Source organism: Antedon mediterranea, chromosome 2 (genome assembly GCF_964355755.1).
Source record: "Antedon mediterranea chromosome 2, ecAntMedi1.1, whole genome shotgun sequence".
Lineage (NCBI taxonomy): Eukaryota > Metazoa > Echinodermata > Crinoidea > Comatulida > Antedonidae > Antedon > Antedon mediterranea.
In genome coordinates, this window is record NC_092671.1 from 7,188,936 (window position 1) to 7,215,089 (window position 26,154).

A 26,154-nucleotide genomic window follows, 5' to 3' on the forward strand; every position below is an offset into this window, starting at 1 on the left:
TGCAATGCCGTGTTCTATGACACATATGGAAACGAAATAAATTGTGAAGGTAATTAGCTCTGTCTACACTATCAAAGTTTATTTGACAAAACAATGTAATGTGCCCATTATTATATGGACACGATGAACTCATATCACTACCGTAATTGGGCACATCACACCTTTTTTGTCAAACTAGTTTGATATAGTAGACAGAGCTTAAGACAGTTTTACAATCTAGCTTAACTGTAGGCCTATTATTAGAAAATATTTCATGTTAACATTTGAAAAAGGCTGTACGACTTTTTTCAGGTTCCTGTCCTGACGGAATTCCTGTTGTGAATTGTTTAGTTGATCCCTGCCAATTTGCCGAATGTCCCGCTTCACCAAGTGCTTTATGTGTGTAAGTAGGCCTACATTGTTAGCGGGGAGGGGACCGGTATTCAGCGGAGATAAATGAAATTAATAATAGTCGAGGAATAATGTTCAGGTGAATACCTGTATGAAACACCTTAGCTTCTGGTTCCGGGATGCTGTCGAGTTTTGACGGGTGCGCAGATCTCTGGAATCTTCAGAGTCCATTCTATGATGTTCTAACCTACCAATGTCCGGTTACTGAAATGGAATAATGTAACTTTAATTAAAACACAATTAAATTACTTAAATAAATTAAATGTATTTGCTGTTTTTTCAAATCACAGATCCAACTTCTGTGGAAATTGCAATGCTGTATTCTATGACAACAATGGAAATCAAGTGAATTGTGATGGTTTGTATTTTAGAAAAATCACATAGGCCTACAACAGGTCTCAGATATTCAATGTTTAAACAACAAGAATAAAGTGAGATAACGTAATCGTTTTATTTCCAGACTGTAGAAAACAAGAGTGTGCATTTGTTTGTCCCTTTGGTAACGTCCTAGATGAAAATGGCTGCCAGACATGTGCTTGCTTGCAAGGTAAGACTGAATAAGCAGAAGAATCACGTGATTTATGGTATTAAACTTACACACAAGTAATTAATATTTTAACAAATTCAAATTAGAACTGAGTGAACAATGTGTGAAGCTGCTCTCATTACTTACAGTATTTAATTTACGGAAATTGTTATTATGTATATATTCCTTCTAATTGTAACAATCAGGTGTTTATTCTTTTTTCCTATTATAACAATAGATTATAATAATTATAAATTGTAGCTCCGTGTAACTTAGATGAAGAACCTGCCAACTGCTTGACCGATCCATGCAAAGTTAACTTTTGTTTCATTCAACCCTCGCTGTGTATGTAAGTTAATTATAACCTTCCAGGTTTTTCTAATCAATGCTTAGCTTTCTATATTCTCAAAACACAAATACAAAACAAAACTAGTACAGTAATTTTAAAAGTACTAAAAGTGGCCAAATGATATTAACAGAAAATGTGTTTGGCTCCCTCTCTGTGTCTGTAATTCGATTTAGATTTATTTGCACAGACATTTCAATATTCATGCATTAAATAAACTATATTCCCCACGACTAACATTTCAGAAGAGTTTGGGGGTGAATAAAGTTTCATTGAGTAAAAAGAAAAACAATATAGACCGACCCAAACATTTTAATAAAAATTAAAAAAAAAGTTTACTTTTGTTTTAAAGAAAATCTATGTTGGTCGAAGTAACTAATTTATATGAATTGATATAAATTAACCAGAGTACAAGCCATGTCGATCCGGCGTATATCGTTTCTATTTTACTTATAGCTTCATGTCCAATTCATTTTAGTCTAGTCTAAAAATGGTCAAGTTTAATTAGAATAAATAAAAATAAATAGTATTTTGCGCCAATATACAATTTATTTTATATCTTTAGTTTAGGCAGCTTGACATATTGAAATATTTTATTTACGATTTACCCAGGCCTATTTTATGTGCTTGTGAATCTTACCTCTGAAACTATTTCCAAACCAATTTCCAAATATTATATACTTTTAGTTTAAGCATTTAATGAATAATTTATTCTACATTATTTCATTTCGTGCTTGATAATGTTAAACGTTATATTTGCTAGACCCAACTTTTGCAATGGATGTGATGCGTTTTTCTACGACACAAATGGGAATGCCATCGAAGTATGTCGTTTTTCAGGTACTGATTTTTTTTTTTTTGGTGGGGTTGGGGGCGCGGGGTGTTGTGTCTCTCATCCAGTATCTATATTATAAGTGAGGTCTATATTATAAGTGAGAGAGTTTGTCTGTCTGTCTGTTTGTCTGTCTGTTTGTTTGTTTGTTCGTTATACAAATTTTTGTTACTGCACATAATCTTACATATGGGGTATGAAAATGACCGCTATTGTACCGGGAATGTTCTAAGCTATATTTCAACATCATCCGCCACCTAGGATCCAAGTTAGGGACCAAAATGTGGTCAAAACCCCCACTTTCGATGTTTGTTCGTTATACAAATTTCTGTTTCTGCACGTAACCATACGTATGGGGTATCAAAATGATGGCAATTGTACCCGGAAGGTTTTAAACTACATTAAAAAAAATTCCCCCGACTCCTGGGGTTTTTGTGGGAGGGGTGGGGGCGGTGGTGGTGTGGTGGTTTGTGATGTCATTTTTTGCTAGGGCTCGGGGTTGTAGGCTATCGAATTGTAAAATTATACTACAAAAGTTTGACAGTATTTGAATTATCCTCAGCAAGGCGTTTGGGGAAATATAGATATAGATATACATATTTTATTCATTAACCAATATGACACCTATTCAATTATACATTTAGCAAAGTACTTTAACCATATCCAGCTATGTATCGGTCTCTTGGATTGTCTCATTACAGACATCCATACACTGTGTGAACATACACATGATGTTTACTGTTACTGTGTTCAACTACATCACCAATCCTCCAAGACAAAAACGTCAATTGTGGGAGAGTGGGGTTGGGAGATAGGGTTTGGGTTCAGGGGATTTTGCTTACACCAGAGTTGTGGTTGGAAAATGTTAAAGTATTTAATCATCCCTGGGAAGCAGATGGGAGTTTGGGGTGGGGATGTAGGCCTATCACCATGACCGAAACTGTATTTGGAATGTTTTAAACTACATTTCAAAACTGCCACTGAGAGATTATGGGTTGGGAGTGATAATAACATAATTTGTACTGGGGTGTAGTGTAGTAGGGGGAGGAGGAGCGAAAATACTAGCGTAATGAAGTAGCCTATATGATTGGATTGTACTAGGAAAAGTTACTCAATTTCCCTATTGTACCGGGAATGTTCTAAGCTATATTTCAACATCATCCGCCACCTAGGATCCAAGTTAGGGACCAAAATGTGGTCAAAACCCCCACTTTCGATGTTTGTTCGTTATACAAATTTCTGTTTCTGCACGTAACCATACGTATGGGGTATCAAAATGATGGCAATTGTACCCGGAAGGTTTTAAACTACATTAAAAAAAATTCCCCCGACTCCTGGGGTTTTTGTGGGAGGGGTGGGGGCGGGGGTGGTGTGGTGGTTTGTGACGTCATTTTTTGCTAGGGCTCGGGGTTGTAGGCTATCGAATTGTAAAATTATACTACAAAAGTTTGACAGTATTTGAATTATCCTCAGCAAGGCGTTTGGGAAAATATAGATATAGATATACATATTTTATTCATTAACCAATATGACACCTATTCAATTACACATTTAGCAAAGTACTTTAACCATATCCAGCTATGTATCGGTCTCTTGGATTGTCTCATTACAGACATCCATACACTGTGTGAACATACACATGATGTTTACTGTTACTGTGTTCAACTACATCACCAATCCTCCAAGAAAAAAACGTCAATTGTGGGAGAGTGGGGTTAGGAGATAGGGTTTGGGTTCAGGGGATTTGGCTTACACCAGAATTGTGGTTGTTAATCATCCCTGGGAAGCAGATGGGAGTTTGGGGTGGGGATGTAGGCCTATCACCATGACCGAAACTGTATTTGGAATGTTTTAAACTACATTTGAAAACTGCCACTGAGGGATTATGGGTTGGGAGTGATAATAACATAATTTGTACTGGGGTGTAGTGTAGTAGGGGGAGGAGGAGCGAAAATACTAGCGTAATGAAGTAGCCTATATGATTGGATTGTACTAGGAAAAGTTAACGCAGTATCTAAATAACATATTTTAATTATCAGCCAATATGACACCTATTCATTTACACAATTTACAACGTACCATTTAACCATTATTAGACCCATCGTAGCTATGCATACTCCTCTCAATTCGAAGCTTAAGTTGAATTGAATTTGTCCATCACTGGGAAGAATTTGTTTTTAAGAAAGAGTATGGGGTGTTATTGAAGAGGGGTGGAGGTTGGCGAGTATAGACAGATACTGGCGTCGGGTGTTATGTACTGAGAAGGCTGTAAACTAATTTTGAAACCCGCCCTGGGGCGGGTATAATTGCTAGTCAGCTATATACGTAGATTACAAACGAAACATCCGGGTAATTACTGGATATAAAGTAGGCCATGCTAAAACGTCACGAATGATCCGCAAATTACGCATTGAATCGGACCGATGCTCACACTCGTCAAAAATGATATGATTTATTGTTTACAGAGAAATACAACGCTCAAAGACACTTTATAGCCTCTCTAAAATTTATGAATATTTTATAAATGAGAAGACGTATTCAAAATAATAAATTATTCTTGTCTTTTAGATTCAGAATACATCATGCAGTTACAATGTCAACACTCATTCAGTTTCGGTTTTTTTCTCTGCATTCCATAAAAATTAGGAATAATATGTTTTACTTCGTCAAACATAACACAAAAGAATTTTAAAAAAAAAAGATTTTAAAAAACTCGTTGACGGTCATAATTGTAATTTCTTACAAAAACAAAAAAATAAATTTAATTACAGACTGTCGGGGTGACCTGGTTTTCAATGAATGTGCAAGTGCCTGCCCAACCACATGCGACAACTTAGATGAAATCCAAATATGCATCTTACTGTGCGTACCAAAATGTGCCTGTCCATCAGGAACGATACTAAAAGACCTCAACTCAACAACATGCGTCCCTCCTGAACAATGCCACTGTCCACAAATAAAATGTGCCAATCCGTGTCCATTTGGAACAGAAGTGACCGCTGGTGGCTGTCCAACTTGTACATGTCTTTCTAATCCAGGTATGCGTGTTGGTGACTCTAAATGAATTTGAAAAACCCCACTTCTTGACAAAACTGTTAATGTTCAAATTCTGCTGCTTTCGAACATCTCCCGCAGCGCAAACCAGGCTTCAGCTCCTCAGCTCTCTGTACGTGTCCTCTCTGTGTCTTGATGTTTTAAAAGGCCTAAGAAAATTATATTATGTCATAGGTCATCTGAACCTTCCAGCGGAGCGTCCCATAGACAAATTCTAAAATAGTATATTAATTTTGATTAAAGCTACGTGTCTTGATGGAAGTTTACCAGTCAGTTGTGTAGTAAACCCATGTGAAGGAACAATTTGTGAGGTCAACCCTATGACATCGTGTGTGTATGTACACTTTCTTTTCCATTTGTGTGCCGTAAACATTCTTACATCCATTCACAATGTATAAAAAGTAAAATCGCAATAGTTATTTCCAGTTTAAGAGAAGTGTATACTTACTATATTTTATTTCATATAATAGACCAAATTACTGCGGTGGTTGTTTTGCCGATTTTTACGATCGTAATTTAAATCTCGACTTTGAATGTTTAGAAGCAAGTATGTATACTTTTGAATATACATCGTATATAGTTACATAATGTAGTTTCCAATTACACGTATCATAATTATATAGCATAGAAACAGTAATTGTAGGTTTTTGTATCTTTTAACATAAATTGTCACGTGTATACATTATATTGCAACAGGCTGTCGTGGTGATCTTGTTTTGAATACATGCGGCAGTGCGTGTCCAGTGACATGCGAAAATCTGAACAACATCCCAGCCTGTATTGAACTGTGTGTACCAAAATGTGACTGTCCGCATGGAATGGTGCCCAGAGAGCTTGACTCGATCGAGTGTGTTCTCCCTGAACAGTGCAATGCAGACTGTGTAGGTGACTTGGTTTTCAACCCGTGTGGCAGTGCGTGTCCAGTGACATGCGACAATCTAAGCAACATCCCAGCCTGTATTGAACTGTGTGTACCAAAATGTGACTGTCCGCATGGAATGGTGCCCAGAGAGCTTGACTCGATCGAGTGTGTTCTCCCTGAACAGTGCAATGCACACTGTGCAAGTGACTTGGTATTCAACCCGTGTGGCAGTGCGTGTCCAGTGACATGCGACAATCTAAGCAACATCCCAGCCTGTATTGAACTGTGTGTACCAAAATGTGACTGTCCGCCTGGAATGGTGCCCAGAGAGCTTGACTCTATCGAGTGTGTTCTCCCTGAACAGTGCAATGCAGACTGTGCAGGTGACTTGGTATTCAACCCGTGTGGCAGTGCGTGTCCAGTTACCTGTGGCAATATTGATGAAACACTCATCTGTAGTACAGTCTGTGTGCCAAAATGTACTTGTCCAACAGGAATGGTACTTAAACATGTTCACTCAACAACGTGCGTTCTTCCAGGACAATGCAACTGTACTTTTCTGCAGGTGAGGAGGTTACACTTTGTAAATTGGTAATTAGTCAGCATTCATTATAATCGATCACGTGTACTAGAATTTTTAACAAGGCCATATACATGGCTGCAGTCGCGTGCTCGTGTTTACCGACTAACCGACCGACCGACATAGTGAGCTGTACAGAAAAGTTGCATGCCATCATCATAAACAAGATCAGCCACAGAGTCGTTTGTTTTTGTCTTATAATAAAGTACTTTGTATCTATTTTTACAGAAATGGTTTGGACTATGTTAATTACAGAAGTGGCTTGTGGACTACTGTATGCTAATTATCTTCTCTGGAGACATCTATTCAACGTCTATGCGTCATTGTGTTCGAGGGGCTTTTAAAAACCACCGCGCAAACATAAGTAACACTTTGCAAACGCACGATACTATAAGTAGGCCGCACGCACAAAGGGATATATATATATTAGTACTTACTGTACTTTACATTGTATACAAAATAATGTTTATGAGTGAAATAATTTCAAGAGTAGAAAGATGAATTCACGAGGCGACTATATAGGCCTAATATTAAGATTTATATACTGATTTTTTAAGATAAATTAGTATAGATCGATAGGCCTATTGCATATAAAAGACGAGAAAAACAGTAAAAAAGTTTCCCGATCGAGACTTAAATTGATAATCTGTATACAGATATAACTTTATATAAAACAATTCGTTATTTATTGATTGATGTAGTGTCTTAGTACATACTGAAATATATAATATAAATATAATTATTATTAACACAATGCGTTTAAAATATACGGGTAATTGTGAATGTTACAAAACACAAAAATGTATTCGTTCTTTCACTCATTCATATGTTAAAAGGCCAGGTGCGGGCAAAAAATTTCTATTGATCATAGATGCTAATAATTATCGATCTATAGTTTCCCCTATGTTTCATATTTTTAGGGATTTTATTTGTGTTACACGAGCTTGTTGAAAATAAGCACTTTCTTATCAGTGGGGGGATAGTTCAAATTACACAGTAATTCTCTATTCTTTTGTACACGAATTTTGTAAATAGAGAGGCATTTTAAAAAGCTATAAAAAATAAACGGTGTGGTAAAAAATGTTATCAGATGACTAAATATAGGTAATATAACTTTTACATTTCTGGTATTTTTATTCAACTTCAGATTTTTATTTTCATGCTATAGAAAAAATTATCCACCGTGTATCCACCATCTTTTTTCACCTTCTAGGGAGTCACCAGACATGTTATTACATTAGGTTAAACTACCTAACTACTGAAAAAAAGTCTTCCTGGTTTTTATGGCAGAATTTTGCCAAATTTTGTATTTGACCATATTAAAAGAAATTCATATTTTTTCGTCTTGATTTGTGTTTCAAATATTTAATTTATGTACAATTAACCAGATATTATATTTAAAATTCATGCCTGTACCTGAGCTTTAAGGCCGTATCTAACACTGAAGGATCATATAACCTGTGTATTAAACTATGGTATTAAACTTCACCAGTAATAAAGTAGTTCATTAAACTAAAAGATTTTTTCAACAAAAGAAGCTACCTAGTTTGTATAGTTTTTCATCACGATTTCATATTGAGCAATATAAAAGAGTTTAGGAGAAAAAGTTTTGTTAATATCAAACTATTGAGGGCGTTATTCGATTTTGACGAGCGAGGCGGCGCAATGTGATCATCTAGCTGGAAAAAGCATGTTTTTTGGTAAAAAGTCTCATTTATTTACAAGCGCTTACGGAAGATACAAACACAACTTTTAGTTCACAGCAAATGCAATTTTCTCAGCCAAGTTTATTTTTGATAGATGTAATGGAAACTCAACAAGAAGGTAACCTTTAATTGAATAAACCACGCATACATTTTGCAACCTACAGTAGTGCTGATCGTAGGCTTACGCCGGTAGACGATGTCCTTAGTTTGTATGGGATGGAATCGATAGTCTCCCGTCTCTTAAACAGTAAACTTTAAGTAAGGAAGTGATCAGGCCTACGTCTGGGCTATGTTTACGCGTCTAATTTTGCATGTTTCTGATGGAAAATTCTAATGAAGATGGAATGTTTTTGTTGTTTCAGATAACCAAACTGTTCCAGAAAGTGTGGATATATTTCAGCCTATCGAAGGTATTTTAATGTTTGATTTAGGCCCTATACTATATATTATTAATATTATTCTAAATATATTATTTGTAATATTTTAAAATATTATAAGCCTACTAGGAATATTTACCATTCAGAATTGTGTGTGAATTTGACCAAACCAGTACAGTATTGTAAATATAAATCTGAATCAGGCCACAAAAGTATTATGTAAATTAATTGATTCAAATAGTTAAAGGAGGGAAAACTAATTTTTTTTCCCAGAGAGTCAAATTTTATTGCCTGAGCAAGCACAATGTTTGGCTGTGCAAGCCTTACTCCGAATGTGTGACGTACAGTTCACAATACAACAGAAAAAAAATGCAGAACAGATGTTCCCTTCAGGTACTCCTTTTGTTTTTCATATTAATATCATCTAGTATTTAAATCGCCTCAAAGATTTTGTTAAGATGTTTTTTTTAATGAATTGTGCTTTTTTAATTAAAAAAAAAGATTGAAGTTATTGCACGTTTTTTTATATTTTTATTTGTAACTTTAACTATATTGAGAACTTTTAAAATGGGTTTATTTAAATGTACACTATCTTGTTTATTTTCGTTCAGGTGAACTTCCCTTTATAAAAACAGACAAAGCGATTGTATCCGAGTTTGAACCGATTGTTGACTTCTTAGCATCAAGAGTAAGTCATACATTTTGTTAAAATGTTTAATTTGAAGAAAAAATATGCATAATTACTGGTTTATATCAATCTTTATAAATTGTGATTACTGTGTGGAATTTTCTCATTCAAAGTTTGAGAATTTGTTTTTTTAAGAACAAAATGTTTCATAAAAAAGAACTATATTTGTATGTTATTTTTTAGGGTAAATCTCTCTCAGCAGATCTCAGCTCAGCACAAAAAGCAGAATTACAGGCATACATGACCCTGACAACCAACAGGCTATACATGGCCAAGGTAATCTCAAACATACTAGTACAGTACTACATAGTAGAACCTGTATTAAAGGGGACATTAACAAATTGTTCCCTTAGTAGAGGTTTCCCAAAATATATTATAAATTAACTCATGCTAGTGATCGAATATATTAAACATTAACAGTTAGGTTTCCCGGATTAATACTTATTAACAGAAACATTGCCCTTAAAAAAAAGCTTAACTTTAAAACAACTAATTGTGCACCTGGCATACATAAGGTAAAACAACTATTGAAAAATGTCCTATTCTGAATTACTTTAACAATTAATAGTTACCCTTCCCAAAACTGTTTCTTTTGGCAGCTATATATCAGCTGGGTTGTAAAGGACAATGCAAGTGCAATATCCAGACCCAGGTATGGGTCGCCTCACAAGTGGCCATTGAACCACATTCTGGCCTGGTCAAAACAAGCTAAGATTTACAAAAAGCTGAGAGTATCTGGCTGGACTAGCAAGACAAAGGAACAGGTAAAGTAAAATCGGTTATTAACAGTGGCATGTACACAAGTGAAATAATGCAGTCATTCCCCCCGTTACTAGTAGTAGTAATTTATGGTTATTTTTTATGCCATAACATATTTACAATAAACTTTACAAATATTGAGGTCTTAATTAATTAACTGAACCTAATTTATTACAGGTTTATGATGACATACACAATTGCTGTCGTTCTCTGTCAGATCGTATTGGAGACCAGTATTACTTTTTCTTGGATCAGTAAGTTTAATACTTTATCAATTTCGTAATTTGGAATGTCAACTTCGGAGACCTAGCTGCTAAATTTGCCTTTAAATGTTAACTTTTTGCCCTAATTTGGCCATGCTACCACATACAGAATTTTCGGAAAGTTCATTGCCATCTGCAAGCCATCAATTTAAAAATCATACATTTGTTTAAAAAAAACTGTTTTCACTATTTTTACTTTTTAATTACTAAATTGAGATATATGCATGGATACTACTAGAATACTCAATAATTTGGCTCCTTTATGAAAATTAATTATTAAGTTGTCAAATGAATTTTACTCTTAAATTATTAATGTTTTGAATTCAGTAATTAAATTGTGTCAGCGTCATTTTACACAAGATTGATTTAAAGTTTATTTTTAGTCTGTATATTATCTTTTAAAAACATTTAAAGATATTTACAGAAATGGTTTAGATAGAAAAGCAGAAAACCCCTCCCAAACCCCTCCCTCAGTCACCCCACTCTATTGTCCATTTAACGAACATGGGGAAAGACTCTGTTCAGGGGATACTTGCTGGCTCCCAAAGGTTAATAGATCTAGGTTACTGTAGTACAGAGTACATGTAAGTTGTAATTGCAAGTACTGTTTACAACTCTTAATTTCCAAATTTATATTGTAATTATTTATATGACTTTCCAAGTATTTCAAATCATGTTGGCATGTTAGATTTTTTAAATAGAAATTTAAAGAAAAAATATCACATTAATTCAAGTTAAATTAATGTGATGCTATTTGGAGCAGCTAAACTAATATTGATTATAACGTACTAGCATAAATATTCTAAATTTTGACAAACTGAAATTGCAAAATTTCATTTTGGTATTTTAGTGTATTCAACAATCTGCAAATCCTATCAACTTCATCAAACCAATCAAGCGAGTTATTACAAATTATTGTAAAAAGCGAACTAAGAAAAAATTACCTTTGACATAATTTTTTTGATTTGCCTTCCTGTACGAATTGAAAGCGATATACAGTACAGTAGTTTTAGATTTCCAGAAAATTAATAGTATTAATTTATTCAATGTTTTTCTAGGGTAACAGAACTGGACGCATTGGTTTACGGTCACCTGAAATCCATGCTTACCACGGAAGTTGACGGAGGAGAATTAGCAACCGTTGTCAAGGGCTACCCGAGACTTACACGCTTCTGCAAAAGAATCGAAGATCGATATTTCTCTTAAATGCAATATTATAAATATATTAACTTTTAAAATAATATAAGGGAATAACCAACACCATAATGAAACAAATTGTTTTACCAACAAAATTGTTAAATTTTTTGTTTGTCAATTTGATTGAAAGAGTGTGGAACCTTTTCTTAAAAGACATGGTGCTATTTAAAAAATGTCAAATAATGTCACAAATTACATTAACATTTCTTAGCGTCATCCATATTAAAGGAGAGGTCTAGGTGGCGCGGTTTTTTAATCACTTTAACATGCATTTTGTAGTATATTACTTACTGTAGTTCTGTATTTATATGCAAAAGTATTCAATTGGAAACATTATAACCATGTAATCTGTTTAAATAGAAATGATGATTGTACTGTAGGTTATAATTGTTGTTGTAAAGGGTCGGCAGAATTATACGATACTCGGTATGAATATGTTCAAATAAACTGTATAAACATAAACTTTTGCTTTCTGTTTTCCACTCTAATAATGTGATATTGTTGCACGATATAAAGCATTATTGCTGTTACGACTTTTGACCTAAGAATTAAGCCTGTTTTTCATCCTTTAAATTTCCCGCAAAATGCCATGCGACTCACCTGATTCTTCTCCTTCCTGGCTTGCCTGGGTGTTTCACTTTCAGGGCAGGGGAGCGTGTGGGCTCAGCTATATCTAACCAGAGTTTATAACCTCATATTGTAGGCATAATTCCGAGTTTATATAGAAATCAATATTCAGTGGCAATTAATTTGAATAATCCTCACGTAATATCTGTTAATTGGTGTGAAACAACTGCCTAAGTAGGCCTACATTTCTGGACAACTTTTTCAGATCAATAATAAAGACGTTGTTACATGGTTATTGCGCCCTCTCTATACTATCAACTTTAAGCATAAAAACATGGATTTTTTAATCCATGGTAGGCCTATAAACTTTCTTTATTTATACGCCACCTGTAAAACCTTTGTGTACAGTTGTGTACATGGTTAAAAGCCCAAATAACTACCTTTTTCCAATTTCTAAAAAACCTTAACTGTTCATGTATTCATGTTCAATTATTCATACATAATGTCGATTCTTAAGGGACGATTTGTTCAACAATATATGCAGGCATTTGTATAATATATAATATGAAAATGTAAAGTAAAAATGGATTTGAATTTGTAAAATACTAGTAATGTATACCATCGAAATGTAATGCTTATCCACAAAAGCTGCGCTATCGTTATTATAACATTTCATACAAATATGCCATTAAAATATCGTTACATTAGGAGTCTGTTTGGAAGCGTCGATTTGTTCCGTTTATTACCTAATTTATCTAACCGTCAAAATTATTTGAATACGGCTTGTGAATTTGTATTTTAATAAATCATTATATATCTAATGTGAAATGAATACGTATACATAATGCGTGACAATTTTACTATTAATGAAGTAATATTATGTGCGCCGAGTGAGATACTGTCTAATCACAACTCTCTGGTCTAATTACGACAAGTTTCAAGTTCATTGCATGTGAACATTAAAATTGTCATGCTCTGAGGCGCTAAGTGAGAGGCCTTACAGATAGGAGATATTGCTTTTGGATAATTTGGATTGAATCTGTCCTAGTTTTAGGCCTACAGAGAGAAAAAGTTTTGTTTTTTAGATCTCACATTGTCAAACCCTCAGCAATGACATGTTGAAGATATAGCCTAGAATAGATAGATTTTAACGTCAAATAAATTCTTGGAATTTGATCAATTAAAATATTGATTATCTACTCTATCTTGTCTATCAATCTTATAATAACTACGAGCTAAAACCTGTTTGTGGAATTGCGACTTAACGCCGCGCATTGAGTATCAATCTAGGCTTGAGATCTACCAAAATGTTGTAGTTATAATATAGAATAAACTTTTGATATCATATAATGAACTGATAAGGTACCGTATTTCTTTAAAATTTCTTAAACCATTTAGAATAATAAATAATAATAATATATTTAAAATGCTTATCTGTATACGGAAACAAATTATGAACGTCTCAACTCGGGTGGATCGTCAGCGACTGTGTCAAAATGTGGATATATATATTGGTTGTCAAAACAAAACATTTAACGGGTTGCATCTCTATGGGAATCGCGTATTTTCTTAGTAACGCAATATGCGCGTGCGTATTTTACTGTTACAAACTCTGTCACGCGTTTCCGATACGCACTTCCGGTACGTTGTTCTGCTGCTCATGTTCATAAATTATAAAGATGGCTGTATTTTTTTATATGCATAATTTATATTTTTTTAATAAATGCGGGTAAATAGAATGATTTGCTTATCTGCGGAAACGTACGGTAAAAATTAGGAAATTCAACATAAACCAGTGACACCGTGTTTGAGGGCGCTATTAAACTTCCTTCCCATCATGCATCTATTAGAAAACATGTCTGCGCCCATCAAAACGATAAATAAATAAAACAATATTGTTGATGTTTTTGTAAAATAGCATGGATGAGAAATTTGAAAGTGGGCTAGTGTCGGCATTAAAGGTTGTTGTTGAACAAACAAATTGGCAGTTAGTAGGAAGTGTTGACGTTTTAAAACAAAAGAAATGTAACCGGTAAGGAATAAAATGATGATGAATAATATTAATAAGCCTAGAAAAGTAGCCTAGTCTAGAGTGTAGCTGAACGGGGGAGGACCACCACAATGCACTGCTGACTGAGTGTACAAAAGTACCTAGATAGGCCTAATCCATAGCCTAGCCTAGAAAGAGGAAATCTGTCATCAATGTTTATTGATGATTATATGGATGATGGTATGCTTGGCAATAAATATCACTTTGTCATTTCTTCCAATACAGTTTTAAAACCGTGGCAATTCTAATTTTTATTTTTTTTTTAATATAAAAAATCATTATTGTGTGCAAAATTTACTGAATTTTGTAAATGTTTGTTTTTTTGTCTTGATAGATTTTCGACAGAAGATGATGAAGATATTATGGTTGTGTATTATAAACAAGAAAATAGGTTTTATGCAATGGATGCTACATGTCCCCATGAAGGTACTATACTGTACTAATAATGTAGGCCTAATAATACTACTTGAGTCTTATTTAAATACAGTTTTGTACACATCAAGTCTCTGTACAAAAACAATGTTTGATTCAACTATGCTTTAGCTACTTTTCTTTAATAATCATATTTATATAAAATAAATAAATTAAAAATTAAATTAACTTGAATAGAACAGAAGGATAATGTTTACTCATTTCACTGTCTGTGTCCAATAATAATATGTTACTTCATTTCTCAGTAATGATTAAAATTTTTAATTTTATTTAATTATATAATCATTTTTGTTTAAGGTGGGCCTCTTGACCTTGGCGATATTGAAGACATTGATGAGCATCCTAGCATTGTATGTCCATGGCATGATTTTGATTTTAGACTAGACAATGGAAAATCTACTTCAGGTTTAGAGGTAAAACGATATATCACATCATTAAATTTTTGTTTTTTATTTGTTATAATGTTTATTGTAATTATACTAGGCAAGTTACTACACTTATCATTTTCAGTTGTATGAGAGGTAAATAAAGTTTTCACACATGATTTACTTGTACTATGTTTAATTTTCCAAATATTTTGTTTTAATTATATATTGTTTTTTAGGACCAATTAAAAATAATTACTATGTAAAGACTTTAAAAACATAAAACCTTTAATTGAAAATAATTAGAGTGATAATAAAGAACAAGTTTTCACAGTTCCAACAGGTCTCATAAATTAAAACAATAGACTGACTTCACAAACTGGAAACTTTCTTTTTAAAAACAAATTCAAACTACAACATTTTCTTTTAAGTCAGCCCAAGGGTGTCAGTATTATAGGGAAAGATAATTTATATAACCTAGGACCTCAGTAAAGAGTAGTAGTTTGGAGACACCTCTGCCTATAATTTTAACCAGAAACTCTCATGCCAAAGACTACTTACATATATTACACTCTTCTTCTTGCATTTACCGGTTATAAAATCCAAAGTATATCCAATACAAATGACATTCAGAAATAACAAAAAAGTAGTGTAGTGGGAAATAATATGGCTCCCATGATACATGCCTTGCTTTAACAACATTTTATTACAAATGACCATAGAATTGAAATCAGAGTGTGCACACTGTGCCTAAACACCTATATGCAAATGAGTATGCAAATAAGTATAGACAATGAGAATAAATTTCCTTTAGAATGTAAAAAAAAAATCTATAAATAAATATTATCTAATACCAACAATAGGTGTCAAAATGAAGTACAGTATTATATTTTACTTCTGGGTTTTGATATAGTTTTTACAATGGTTATGGCTAAATAAAAATAAAATAAAGAGGAAGGGATATTATTGAGTGAAATGTACTGTATTTGTTGTTTATTTCCATAGCAACCAACATATGATTTACAAGTTATTGATGGCAATGTCTATGTTTATTTATCATCAACAATTATTGGGTTAAAACATCAAGATGAAACAATAGGTATTTATAATTGCTTATTTAATAATTATGTATAATGTATACAATATAATTATTTATATTCATAATCTAAACAAATATTTCATTATGTTGTATTAGAACTTAGTACATCCAAGTTTTTAGACAGTACTGACAATGCAACATATGAAGATTGTTTATGTTATTGGGCAAATCAGATATTAAGAACAGCTGATCCAGAGGAAAAGGTAACATTTTATACTCAACTCTCTTCAATAATAGCTCTGATTTCAGAATGCAACTTTGAATCCATCAGTCCTTTTTTTGGCAAAGTATACTCGATCTCTATCATAAAAATCATAAGTGAAGACTCCCTTTAATCAGCCCACTTTTTTGTGGTAATTGTAAGTAATTCTATTAATTTAAAGTTCTCTGTTGAGATTGTTGTTATATACATTAGTTGTTGTTGTACTATAATGTTTAAATACGAAGATGACACATAGCAATAATAAATCATTTTTTATACTATTGTTTTCAGGTAAGGCTCACGCATGAAGTTGAAAGGAGATGGAATGAGGGCGTAATTGGTAGCGTTGGATCATGCACGCCCCCTGATCAACCTCATAGAGTTGCTGATTTGGACGTTGTTGCTCCTGGAAAAATCAAGAGGGGAAAAGCAGGAACATTGGTTAGTTGTTACCATAGTTACACAAACTAGCTAGGTTCCTACCATATGACTGGCTATACCATAGACATATTATAGTCCACCCTTGAGTCCACTATAATATGTATGGTTATATTATATACAAGCTGTTGTATGTTATTATAAAGTATGGGTTCCAGGCAGAGTTTTGGCTTAATATTAGAAAAAGATAAATATTTTGGCACATATAGCGTTTCATACATATACTACTTGAGCTCTGTATTTTCAGAGAAAAAATAATTAATAAATACAGACTTGGAGCTAGTTTAAAATAATTTGAGAATGAGTGTAGTCTATTACATTAAAATAAACTTATTTGACAGTTAACATGATGTAAATAGATTGACTTAAGTTAGGATGAAATTGATTCACCATTTATTATGTTTTTCTGTCAGTAGGCCTCTAGAATACAGATCCTACACTCATTAGCAAACATAGAACAGTGGGCGATTGACCTCTCCTGGGATATCATTGCCAGATTTTCATCGTTTACTGCTGAACATGGTGTCAAGCTACCGCGGGACTTCTTCACAGACTTTGTACGTGTTGCTGGTGAAGAAGCAAAGGTAAAAAATCTTCTTGCTATTATTTACATTGGTACAAGCCTGGTAGTACTAGAAATTTGTGTACAACAAGCTGTGAGGTTTTCTGAATTCCCCTGAATAAAAATACACTTATATCAGTACATTAATAATAGACACAATTGTACATGAAAAGTATTGGTTGATAGAACGGCATGTACTCTATGTAATCTCATCCAATTATGATAATTATTTACAACTTTTACAGTATATTAGTAATGATAATGCGGTGTTACTATGTCTTATCATTACAGCATTACAAAATGTTAGCTACACGAATTAAGGAGTTGGGTAGTCATTTTGGTGCATTGCAAGTGCACAATGGTAAATATAACCCTTTAACTTTCTGGAAAATATCTTGTTGTTACTATTAATTAAATATTGAACCCTAACAAATAGAGTAGTGTGTATTTCATTGTTTCTATACACTTTCATGATTACGGTTATAAAATCCTTATGCATTGTTGACATGAATGTTTTTAGGTTTGTGGCAATCAGCCAGTGAGACTAAGGATAGCCTGTTGGCAAGGCTTGCTGTTGTACACATGGTCCATGAAGCAAGGTGAAATAGCTATTATTTATTCAATGATTCATGAATGCTAAAATATTATCTCTAATTGAATTTGTTTTAAATGAGTGGGTAAATGGCACTATACAAAGGAATTTCAAAAGAGAGTGAGGTAATATTAATTTAAAAATTAAATTATATAAACATTCTAAAAATTATATAGACCTAATATGTATTAAAGTATTACACTTAAAAACATTATCAATATGGTAGTTAATTTTAACTTATATTTTATATATACCGGTGTTATGTTTTATATTTCAGGGGTTTGGATGTACATCCCAAGACGCAGGAGAGGTTTGATCGTCAAGGGGACAAAGAAAGCGTTAAATTACTAGATGTTATCTATAAAGATGAAATCACGCATGTAGCAGCTGGTATGAAGTGGTTCACGTACATCTGCAATAACAGTCAACCAGTGTTGGATTGTATACCAACGTTCCATGATATTGTGCGCAAACATTTTAGGTATCAATTTTTCCATAAAAGATCTATCTCATCTAATAAGAAACATGAAACATTATCTTTACAAAAGGTATCCAAAAACTAAGATTATTTTTTTTAATACTGTATATGCTGTGTTTTTAAGATATTGTACACACTATACTAAATCAAGACACTTTTCTTCATTCAAACAGAGGTTACCTGAAACCACCATTTAACACAGAGGGTAGACAAATAGCAGGCATGACAAAAGAAGTGAGTAGTAGAGAATTTTACATTCCGATTTTGCTTTATAGCTATGGCTTCATTGATGTCAAATCAAAGAGTTCATTTCAAACCTACCAAATTAATGTACATTTTGATTTATTTTCCCAGTGGTATATTCCTCTGATGAAACCAGACTCAGAAGCACCAAAGAATTCTAAAACCAAAACCTCAGATGACCAAAAATCAGATTGTACAAAATAAGGCATAGGCATCATTGTGGACTTTTAAAATTGTTATTTAAATATAATTTACAAATGAAGAGAATTAAACACTACTAAACGTGCCCATTAAATAAATTAATGAATTCAATACTTCAATCTTGTAGATCTTGCAGACAACATTTTGTTGTTTGAATACCATTTTCTGTTTCTGATTTGTACTATTTTTAATAGAATGCGCAAGATTGTAGACTTGCCACAAATTGTTCTTATGTAGCCCCAAAAACAAGCCAGTGTATTGATTATTTCCTTATCAAGCTATATTTATTATACAGTATCATAAAACAAATGAAAGTATTTTTTTAAATAAAAATAATAATACAGTACCTAGCTATATTTTATTTTGTAAATCTCTGTGAGAAATTACATGAGACCCCGCTTGGAGCATGCGCAGGCAATTCGTTGACAGTTGGCTCAGATCACTGTCTTCGACCCGACGACCATCAAATTAGGTGAAAATATATATATTTTAACAGAACATGGTAGTATATTCAAGTATATATATCATTTATCTTCAAACTGGTGTTTACGTTTCTTCTTTTTCTTCCTTTTTTTTGGAACAGCATCAATGTCTTCCGACACTAATGTCTCATCTTCATTCTTTGATGTTGATTCAGATTCTTTTGATTTCATTTTCCTTGATTTCTTTTCTACATGTTCAACATTATCCAATTCCTCATCTATAAATTCCTCAATCTTCTTGTTTTTCTTTCTTTTTCGATCCTTTTTCTCAACATTCTCATCAGCAATACTTTCCTCTTCATTTAATGAAATGTTTTTTTCTTCCATTTGTTCAGTACCAATTTTAGTCCTTTTCTTTTTCTTTCTCTCATTATTCTCAACATCTATTATATCATTTGTTACTTCAAAATTCTTTGATTTTTTCTTTTTCTTCTTTTTTCTTTCATTAGCATTATTGTCTTTTATCTTATATAATTCTTCCTTTTTCTCTTCTTCAATCTTTAATAATCTCTCTTGTTCTTCGAGTCTTTGTAGCTTTCCGTTTGCTTTCAATCCGTGACGTGCACCTCTGATAAATATTCAACAAAAAATGATTGTATAATATAAAATAAGTCAGTTAAATAGATTCTTTTATTTATATAAATAAAAAATCCACAGGCAAATTACAGAAAAAAAACTAGAGGACACTTCAAAGTGCATATCTCCACCAACTGTAAAATTATCCTACATCAAATTCCCCCCCCCCCCCCACAATTTTTTTTTTTAAACTTTTAATGCTGTGTGTGATTACAATACTTTCACTACAGCCTTGTGAATGCGAGTTTGGTGTAATGGTTATATATATGTATGTGTGTAAATCAATTGTGTTGTGTAGCACTGTGTAAATTATATATAAATAATACTATATAGTTCTTTTTAATTTAATGTTCACTTACTTATGAGCAGTCCTTCCACCGCATGCTTTAAACAGTTCATCATCGGCCAAACCAGATGTGAAATCAATTTTCTCTTCTACCTCATCTTCTGATGAGGATGATGCCTCAACTGGTTTTTCACCCTCAGTTGTTAACGTTGCACTCTTTGTGATGGAAGAAAGAATGTATTAGATTTCTATCTACAAACAAACAAATAGTGTGATGTGCCCACAAAAATGGTAGTGATATACCCTAAAATGGTAGTGATATACCCTAAAATGGTAGTGATATACCCTAAAATGGTAGTGATATACCCAAAAATGGTAGTGATATGACATCATTATGTCCATATAAGGGCAAATCACATTTTTTGTTAAACACAGTGTAGATTGAGCTTTAGTAAAATGCTTGCATTAATTCAATAGCCTCATTTGACTGAAATCTACACAATAAACCTACTAATACATAAGTTTATCAGCAACTAATTTATCATTCTCAATTCAATTTTTTCAATTCAATTTTATTATTATCCGCATAAACAGACAATACAATATAAATACAATCATTTACAATTGAGTGCAATTTTAATATAATCCAGGACAGAAAAGGGGTTAATATTGACCTTATAGGCGAGAGACCAAACGTTATATAAAGAATAATTATTAAACAAATTCAATATCACACACTTTATATTTTCCCCTTGTATTATAATAGTACTGTTGCTTTAATAAGGTCATTCATTTCGTACTTTATTTTAAATAAAACGACCAATAATATTATTACATTCTAATATAATATAATAACTAATAGTTATTTCCATAAAGCAATAAGTTACCTTCACAAACATACTATAAAGAGCATCTTTCTTGCCTTTAGCCTTCACAGGTTTTTCATTGCTTATGATGCCACTTTCTTTGTCCTTTTTAAGCACCTCCACACCATTCTTTAAGGAAAATTAAAATCAGTTTTTGAAGTAAAGTAAATACATGAACTTGTTAATTAAATCCATTTTTGTAATTTTCTTTCAATAAAATTAAACTCCTGTATGATTATTAGGGAGCTTTAATCTATTTCCGATCACCAACGATCACCAAACTGTTAATCATGTTAATTGTTTGCATGCAGGGATTGAGACATATTTCTTTATTTCCCACTGAGACACAGGTTTTATGATTCCTAGGTCCGGATGATGACTGACAACACCTGACCTGACCTAAGTTAGGTCGTCAGTCGTCACAAATCCGAAGTTTCTTATTAATAACTATACTCATCACATCCCGGTATGCCATTTAAGAGACAAAGGGAAAACACTTTAGAATTACCTCATTGTGTTTAACTGTGATGTTACTTGCTGCTTTGTTGAATACGTGATCCCACCAGTGAAAAGTAAACTGCTCAGCAGCATCATGACCAACCTGGTTAGAAATGATTAATTTACTATGTTAAGATTAAAAAAGTACAATAATACACATTACCGTTATATATTTTTTTGCGTTTAGAAGATTAAAAAAAAAACAGATGATAAAATGTCTGTATTCCCTACCCCAGCATTGCCTCGTTTAATCTTGACTTTAATAGCCTCTGAAATACCATCCTCATTTCTTCCTAGGCCGTTACCTGAGAAATAAATCATTCTAAATAAACATACAAATGCTGTTGTCAGTGAACGAAAGTTTAATTCAAAAATGTAACAAAGTTTCATTCTGACTTGAATAAAAGGCCTCTGCAGACAAATATAGGTCAACAAGATCAGAGCCATATATATAAAGAGTTACGACATTGAAAATTAGAAGCCATTTTTGTGTCAAAGAATTCGCACGCTGAGGGCGCGCGAGTCTCTTTTGTATAGCGTTTTCCTATAGTTCATGCATTATTTTTAGATTCCGTTTTTATTTAGTAATTAATTTTTTTAATGGTATTAATTTGGAAACATATATATATTTTTTTTATAACAACAAAAAAATAAATGCTAGGGCCTACATGGAAGTTACAAAGCATGAACCAATACAAAAAAACACACAAATTCACACCTCTTTTTATACAGTATATGGCTCTCTATGTGTTTTTGACACAAATAGCGCCGCCAACGTTATTACAATTCAGAGACTCGTTCATCATTTTATTTGTAATAATTTGCCTTTATTATTTTAAATATTGTTCATACCCTTTTCAGTATATTAACAAATATATCCACGACACTTTATTATTTTATTTAGTCATCAAAGCATGCATTATGAATTGAAAATGTTCCAAAATCAATCAATCAAACATTATAATGTACTAGCGCACACGCGCGCAATATTTTTTGCCGCAAGTACTTCTGTACGCTGTGCACGTCGATATTTCACCATAAAATGTGCAATTATATTTTTTTAAATATAAGAGAAAGTTAAAAGTATTTTGTTGCTCCTATATTTTACATGCATTAACGGAGACAAGTTTGACACAATTTGATCTGCATATCACGTGACTTTAATCCAATGTCGTAACTCTTTATATATATGGCTCTGAACAAGATGTTTTAATAGCGCCCTCTATAATTTGATATATTTTTCAAAATGTTATTGCACCCTCTATAGTTTGGCTATGCTTTCATGAATAAAACCTTCCTATATAAATTATTTCATTCATTATTAACTCACTTCATACCTTACTTTAGGCCTAGGATAGAACTAATTAATAAGAAATTAGGCCTAGCTAGGCTCTAGTTTAGTAGGCGTAGGCTTAGGCTACACTGTAACACTACTCATTTAGTGTTTGTAGGCCTACCTACCTGCCTGGTCCTGTACTAGGCCTAGCTATGCCTACTACTAGATTAGCCTAACTAAAAACTAGCTAGAGAGAGTAGGCTATCTAGGCCTAGCTTACTAGCGTCTAGTAGAGTCCTAGCTTAGTAGCCTAACCTTATCGAAATATGATAAATAAATATCCATTTTTTTAATCGACAATTTAAATTTACTCAATACAATTTTATGTACTTGGAAATTAGTATTTTACCCGACTTCCAGCCATGTCGCTTCATGTGATTTTTAGCGAAGTCTCCCATGTGCGCCGCCATGTTTGTGGATTCACGTGGCCCACTAGATCACAATAGAGGGCAGCAGATTCATTATTTTTGTTGTCAGGAGGAGTACTCATGGTACCACTGTTTCAGTATTCTTTCGCATTTTCAAATAAAATAAGAATGTTGAGTTTACGGTTAGTAATTAATTATTTAGAAAACACACCAATAAAATGCATCATATCCCTCCCCGCTTCCCTTTATCTCATTTCTCTATTTCCTTTTTTAAATTAAGAAACAGAGACCCATCTGGGTTAACAGAAAATCATACAAAAGTAATTAAAAACATAAACATTTATTATACCACTCATCTCAAAATTAGATACTAACACGAATGACATTGTACTTTTGCATATGCTATTAATTTAAATATTCCAATCTCTATTCAAGCAGACTAATTTGGTTGATTATTGACGTCGTACTTGAGATATGTGTTAGCATAGAAATATTATCTCTATGGTGTTAGTAAATGCCAGCAACTTATTACGACAAACTGATTATAAGTTTAACACAGGAAGGCATTAGTTTTTTACACAAATTCCAATATACAAAGGTATATTAGTATTAATATTATCAATAGCCTATCAATACAAGTTATTACTGGCAGGGTACCACCATAAAGAGACAACTGCACAACACAAACAAAATAATGCATCACCCAGTGTACAGGGCCACCATAGCAAGAGGTTAAAAATGTTCAGTTGAGGCGCGCAATCGTCTTATCATCCTCATGCTAGCTACGGCCCTGGTGTATGTGCAGTACTGAGTATGTGATTCTAAATTCCACAAATTAGTTATAAATAATCAATAAAGCTAATAAATTCTATTAAAATGTGGGTAAGTTTGTCAAAATACTGTGATATAATTTCTTCATGGTGGTGATAAACTGTTTACGTTATAACTATTATATAATAATTTCAATTTTAAAATAAATCTTTATAATTTAATTTGCACTCATTTACTTACACAATAAAACCACAACACAGAACATTAATGATTAATAATACATACACATAGTAATGATGACATCACAACTATTATTATATGTTAATGGGCTGATAAATGCATATTATGATACTGTGTAAATCATAAGAATTCAACCAGAAACAGACACTCCCTTAAAAATTCATGTTATCCATTAAATTATGTTATGGATATATTAAATCATAAATAAACATTGCATTATCAAAAAATTATCAAAATTTGAAAAAAATTAATTGCACAAATACTGTAAAGTGTAAAAACTGGTGATTTTCTTATCATTTCGTTACTTCTTCGAAAATCCTGGATCCATCATGACATGAGTCTTATTATTTTATCTTATTATAAGTGAGGAGGAAGAAAGACCAATGGGCAGTCCTGTCGTTTCTTAAAACTATGATTACATATTTTATGATGGGCTTTTTTCATTTACACTCTTTTCCGATTAAAAAATATATAAATTGAATTGCATTAATTGGCCTACAACCTCATTATTGAATGATGTACTATTGAATGATGTACTATTGAATGATGTACTATTGAATGATGTACAGTAGCATTGTACTATAGTACATATGGTACAGTCGCATATTAACCCTGTGTTAATTAGAATTAGGCAATCTATATTTGCCATTATATAAGAGGCAGTGAAAGAAGAACTGTTAAAATAAAACTCTGCTTGTTTTACCAAAGAATACCTACAGTGATGCTGAGAATATACATTTTAAAAACAAATAAAATACCTTGTACACTTTGAAATTAATTCTGATATCTAAAACCCCTTTTTTTTTTACAATATAAACTACAGTCAAGTTCACATTCACAGTGCGGCTTAAGGCAGCTCTAAACTATTTGTACTTTACTCAAGATGTTACGACTGTATACATACCCTAACGTCATATGTTGTCAGCTTTCCTTTTCAAACCTACAAGGTGGATTTTATACTAAAATTACAGTTTAAAACAAATAAAATCGCTGCTTTTTCCAAATCATGGACTAAATATTTGGTATTCTAGTAACAACAGTCTATTGCTGTTTGTATTCTTTTTTGCTCACTTACAGTATATTTAGCTTCTTAATGTAAATCAGAATAATGTTTCAACATATTGTCTAATAATATAATCATGTATAAACTAAACAATAAACAACAACATTCTAATTATCTAATCAACACGACTGATACTGTATTGTATTCAGACATCTACTAATTATTGCTATGGGCTTATATTTACACGAGCACCATCTATTCAATGTACCACAAATCTATCTTTGTAAATGTAATAAGTAGGCATGACAATATTACATCTAAGTAGTTACACTATATTATGTTGCTTATCATTACTGTATGAACATTTAAAAACATTTGCTTTTTATCTCAAAATTACTCAATTAGTATGTTGACTGATCTCGGAAATCTGCGACTGTTAAGGTCAATTTACACAGACGAGCGGTAACGGTAAGCAGAAACCCGTGTAGCTTGTTGTGTGTAAATGATCATAAGGACTAACATAGATTCTATATTTTTATTACCGTTATCACTCGTCTGTGTAAATTGGCCTTTAGTTCTCCGGCAGAATTGTACCATAAAACTAAGTAAGACTGAAAAATGTAATCATATGAATTTTACATACATTTACGTAAAAACGTAAACATTTGCAGGAACATCAACTTACTGTTTCAATTGTTCATTGTCATGTGTTGACACTTTAAACACAAACAAATGAGTGACCATTAGTGTACATTGATCTATGTCGTACTAATCTACTGTGTAAATACAACATTAACATCAAATTTTATTTCATAAAAATGGTATTTTAGTAACAAACAAAAATCTAAAAACACAAATGTCTAATATAATCACTAATTAACTACAAATTGTCTTCATATTATAGTTTGACAATAATGTT

General features: G+C 32.6%; 4 protein-coding genes across 4 annotated transcripts; 3 read left to right on the plus strand and 1 right to left on the minus strand.

Moving 5' to 3' along the window:
• LOC140039235 (SCO-spondin-like) lies at window positions 1-7,217 on the plus strand (the record flags this gene model as incomplete). The annotated part of the gene is made up of 11 exons (XM_072084835.1): window positions 1-49; window positions 292-382; window positions 681-748; window positions 851-937; window positions 1,178-1,265; window positions 2,026-2,102; window positions 4,866-5,132; window positions 5,392-5,482; window positions 5,619-5,695; window positions 5,845-6,575; window positions 6,819-7,217. Coding segments are annotated over 11 exons (1,647 nt in total), but the record flags the coding sequence as incomplete, so codon positions are not given.
• A 1,028-nt stretch (window positions 7,218-8,245) lies between these two features.
• LOC140040228 (metaxin-2-like) lies at window positions 8,246-12,886 on the plus strand. Its single transcript, XM_072085993.1, has 8 exons — window positions 8,246-8,414; window positions 8,659-8,706; window positions 8,947-9,066; window positions 9,285-9,361; window positions 9,545-9,637; window positions 9,961-10,125; window positions 10,298-10,374; window positions 11,442-12,886. Exons 1-8 carry the CDS (start codon window positions 8,357-8,359, stop codon window positions 11,587-11,589), a joined length of 786 nt encoding a protein of 261 aa, XP_071942094.1. The 5' UTR covers window positions 8,246-8,356; the 3' UTR covers window positions 11,590-12,886.
• Window positions 12,887-14,022: 1,136 nt separating this feature from the next.
• Window positions 14,023-18,841, plus strand: LOC140040230 (uncharacterized protein HI_0077-like). The gene is made up of 12 exons (XM_072085994.1): window positions 14,023-14,179; window positions 14,532-14,623; window positions 14,927-15,042; window positions 16,000-16,093; window positions 16,190-16,296; window positions 16,587-16,736; window positions 17,150-17,317; window positions 17,587-17,656; window positions 17,816-17,894; window positions 18,165-18,368; window positions 18,539-18,599; window positions 18,720-18,841. The coding sequence occupies exons 1-12, from the start codon at window positions 14,067-14,069 to the stop codon at window positions 18,810-18,812; spliced, it is 1,347 nt and encodes a 448-aa protein (XP_071942095.1). The 5' UTR covers window positions 14,023-14,066; the 3' UTR covers window positions 18,813-18,841.
• A 191-nt stretch (window positions 18,842-19,032) lies between these two features.
• LOC140040231 (G patch domain-containing protein 4-like) lies at window positions 19,033-23,272 on the minus strand. Its single transcript, XM_072085995.1, has 6 exons — window positions 23,203-23,272; window positions 21,749-21,822; window positions 21,528-21,620; window positions 21,041-21,148; window positions 20,227-20,369; window positions 19,033-19,859 (listed from the first exon to the last, which is right to left on the minus strand). The coding sequence occupies exons 1-6, from the start codon at window positions 23,261-23,263 to the stop codon at window positions 19,334-19,336; spliced, it is 1,005 nt and encodes a 334-aa protein (XP_071942096.1). The 5' UTR covers window positions 23,264-23,272; the 3' UTR covers window positions 19,033-19,333.
• Window positions 23,273-26,154: the final 2,882 nt, after the last annotated feature.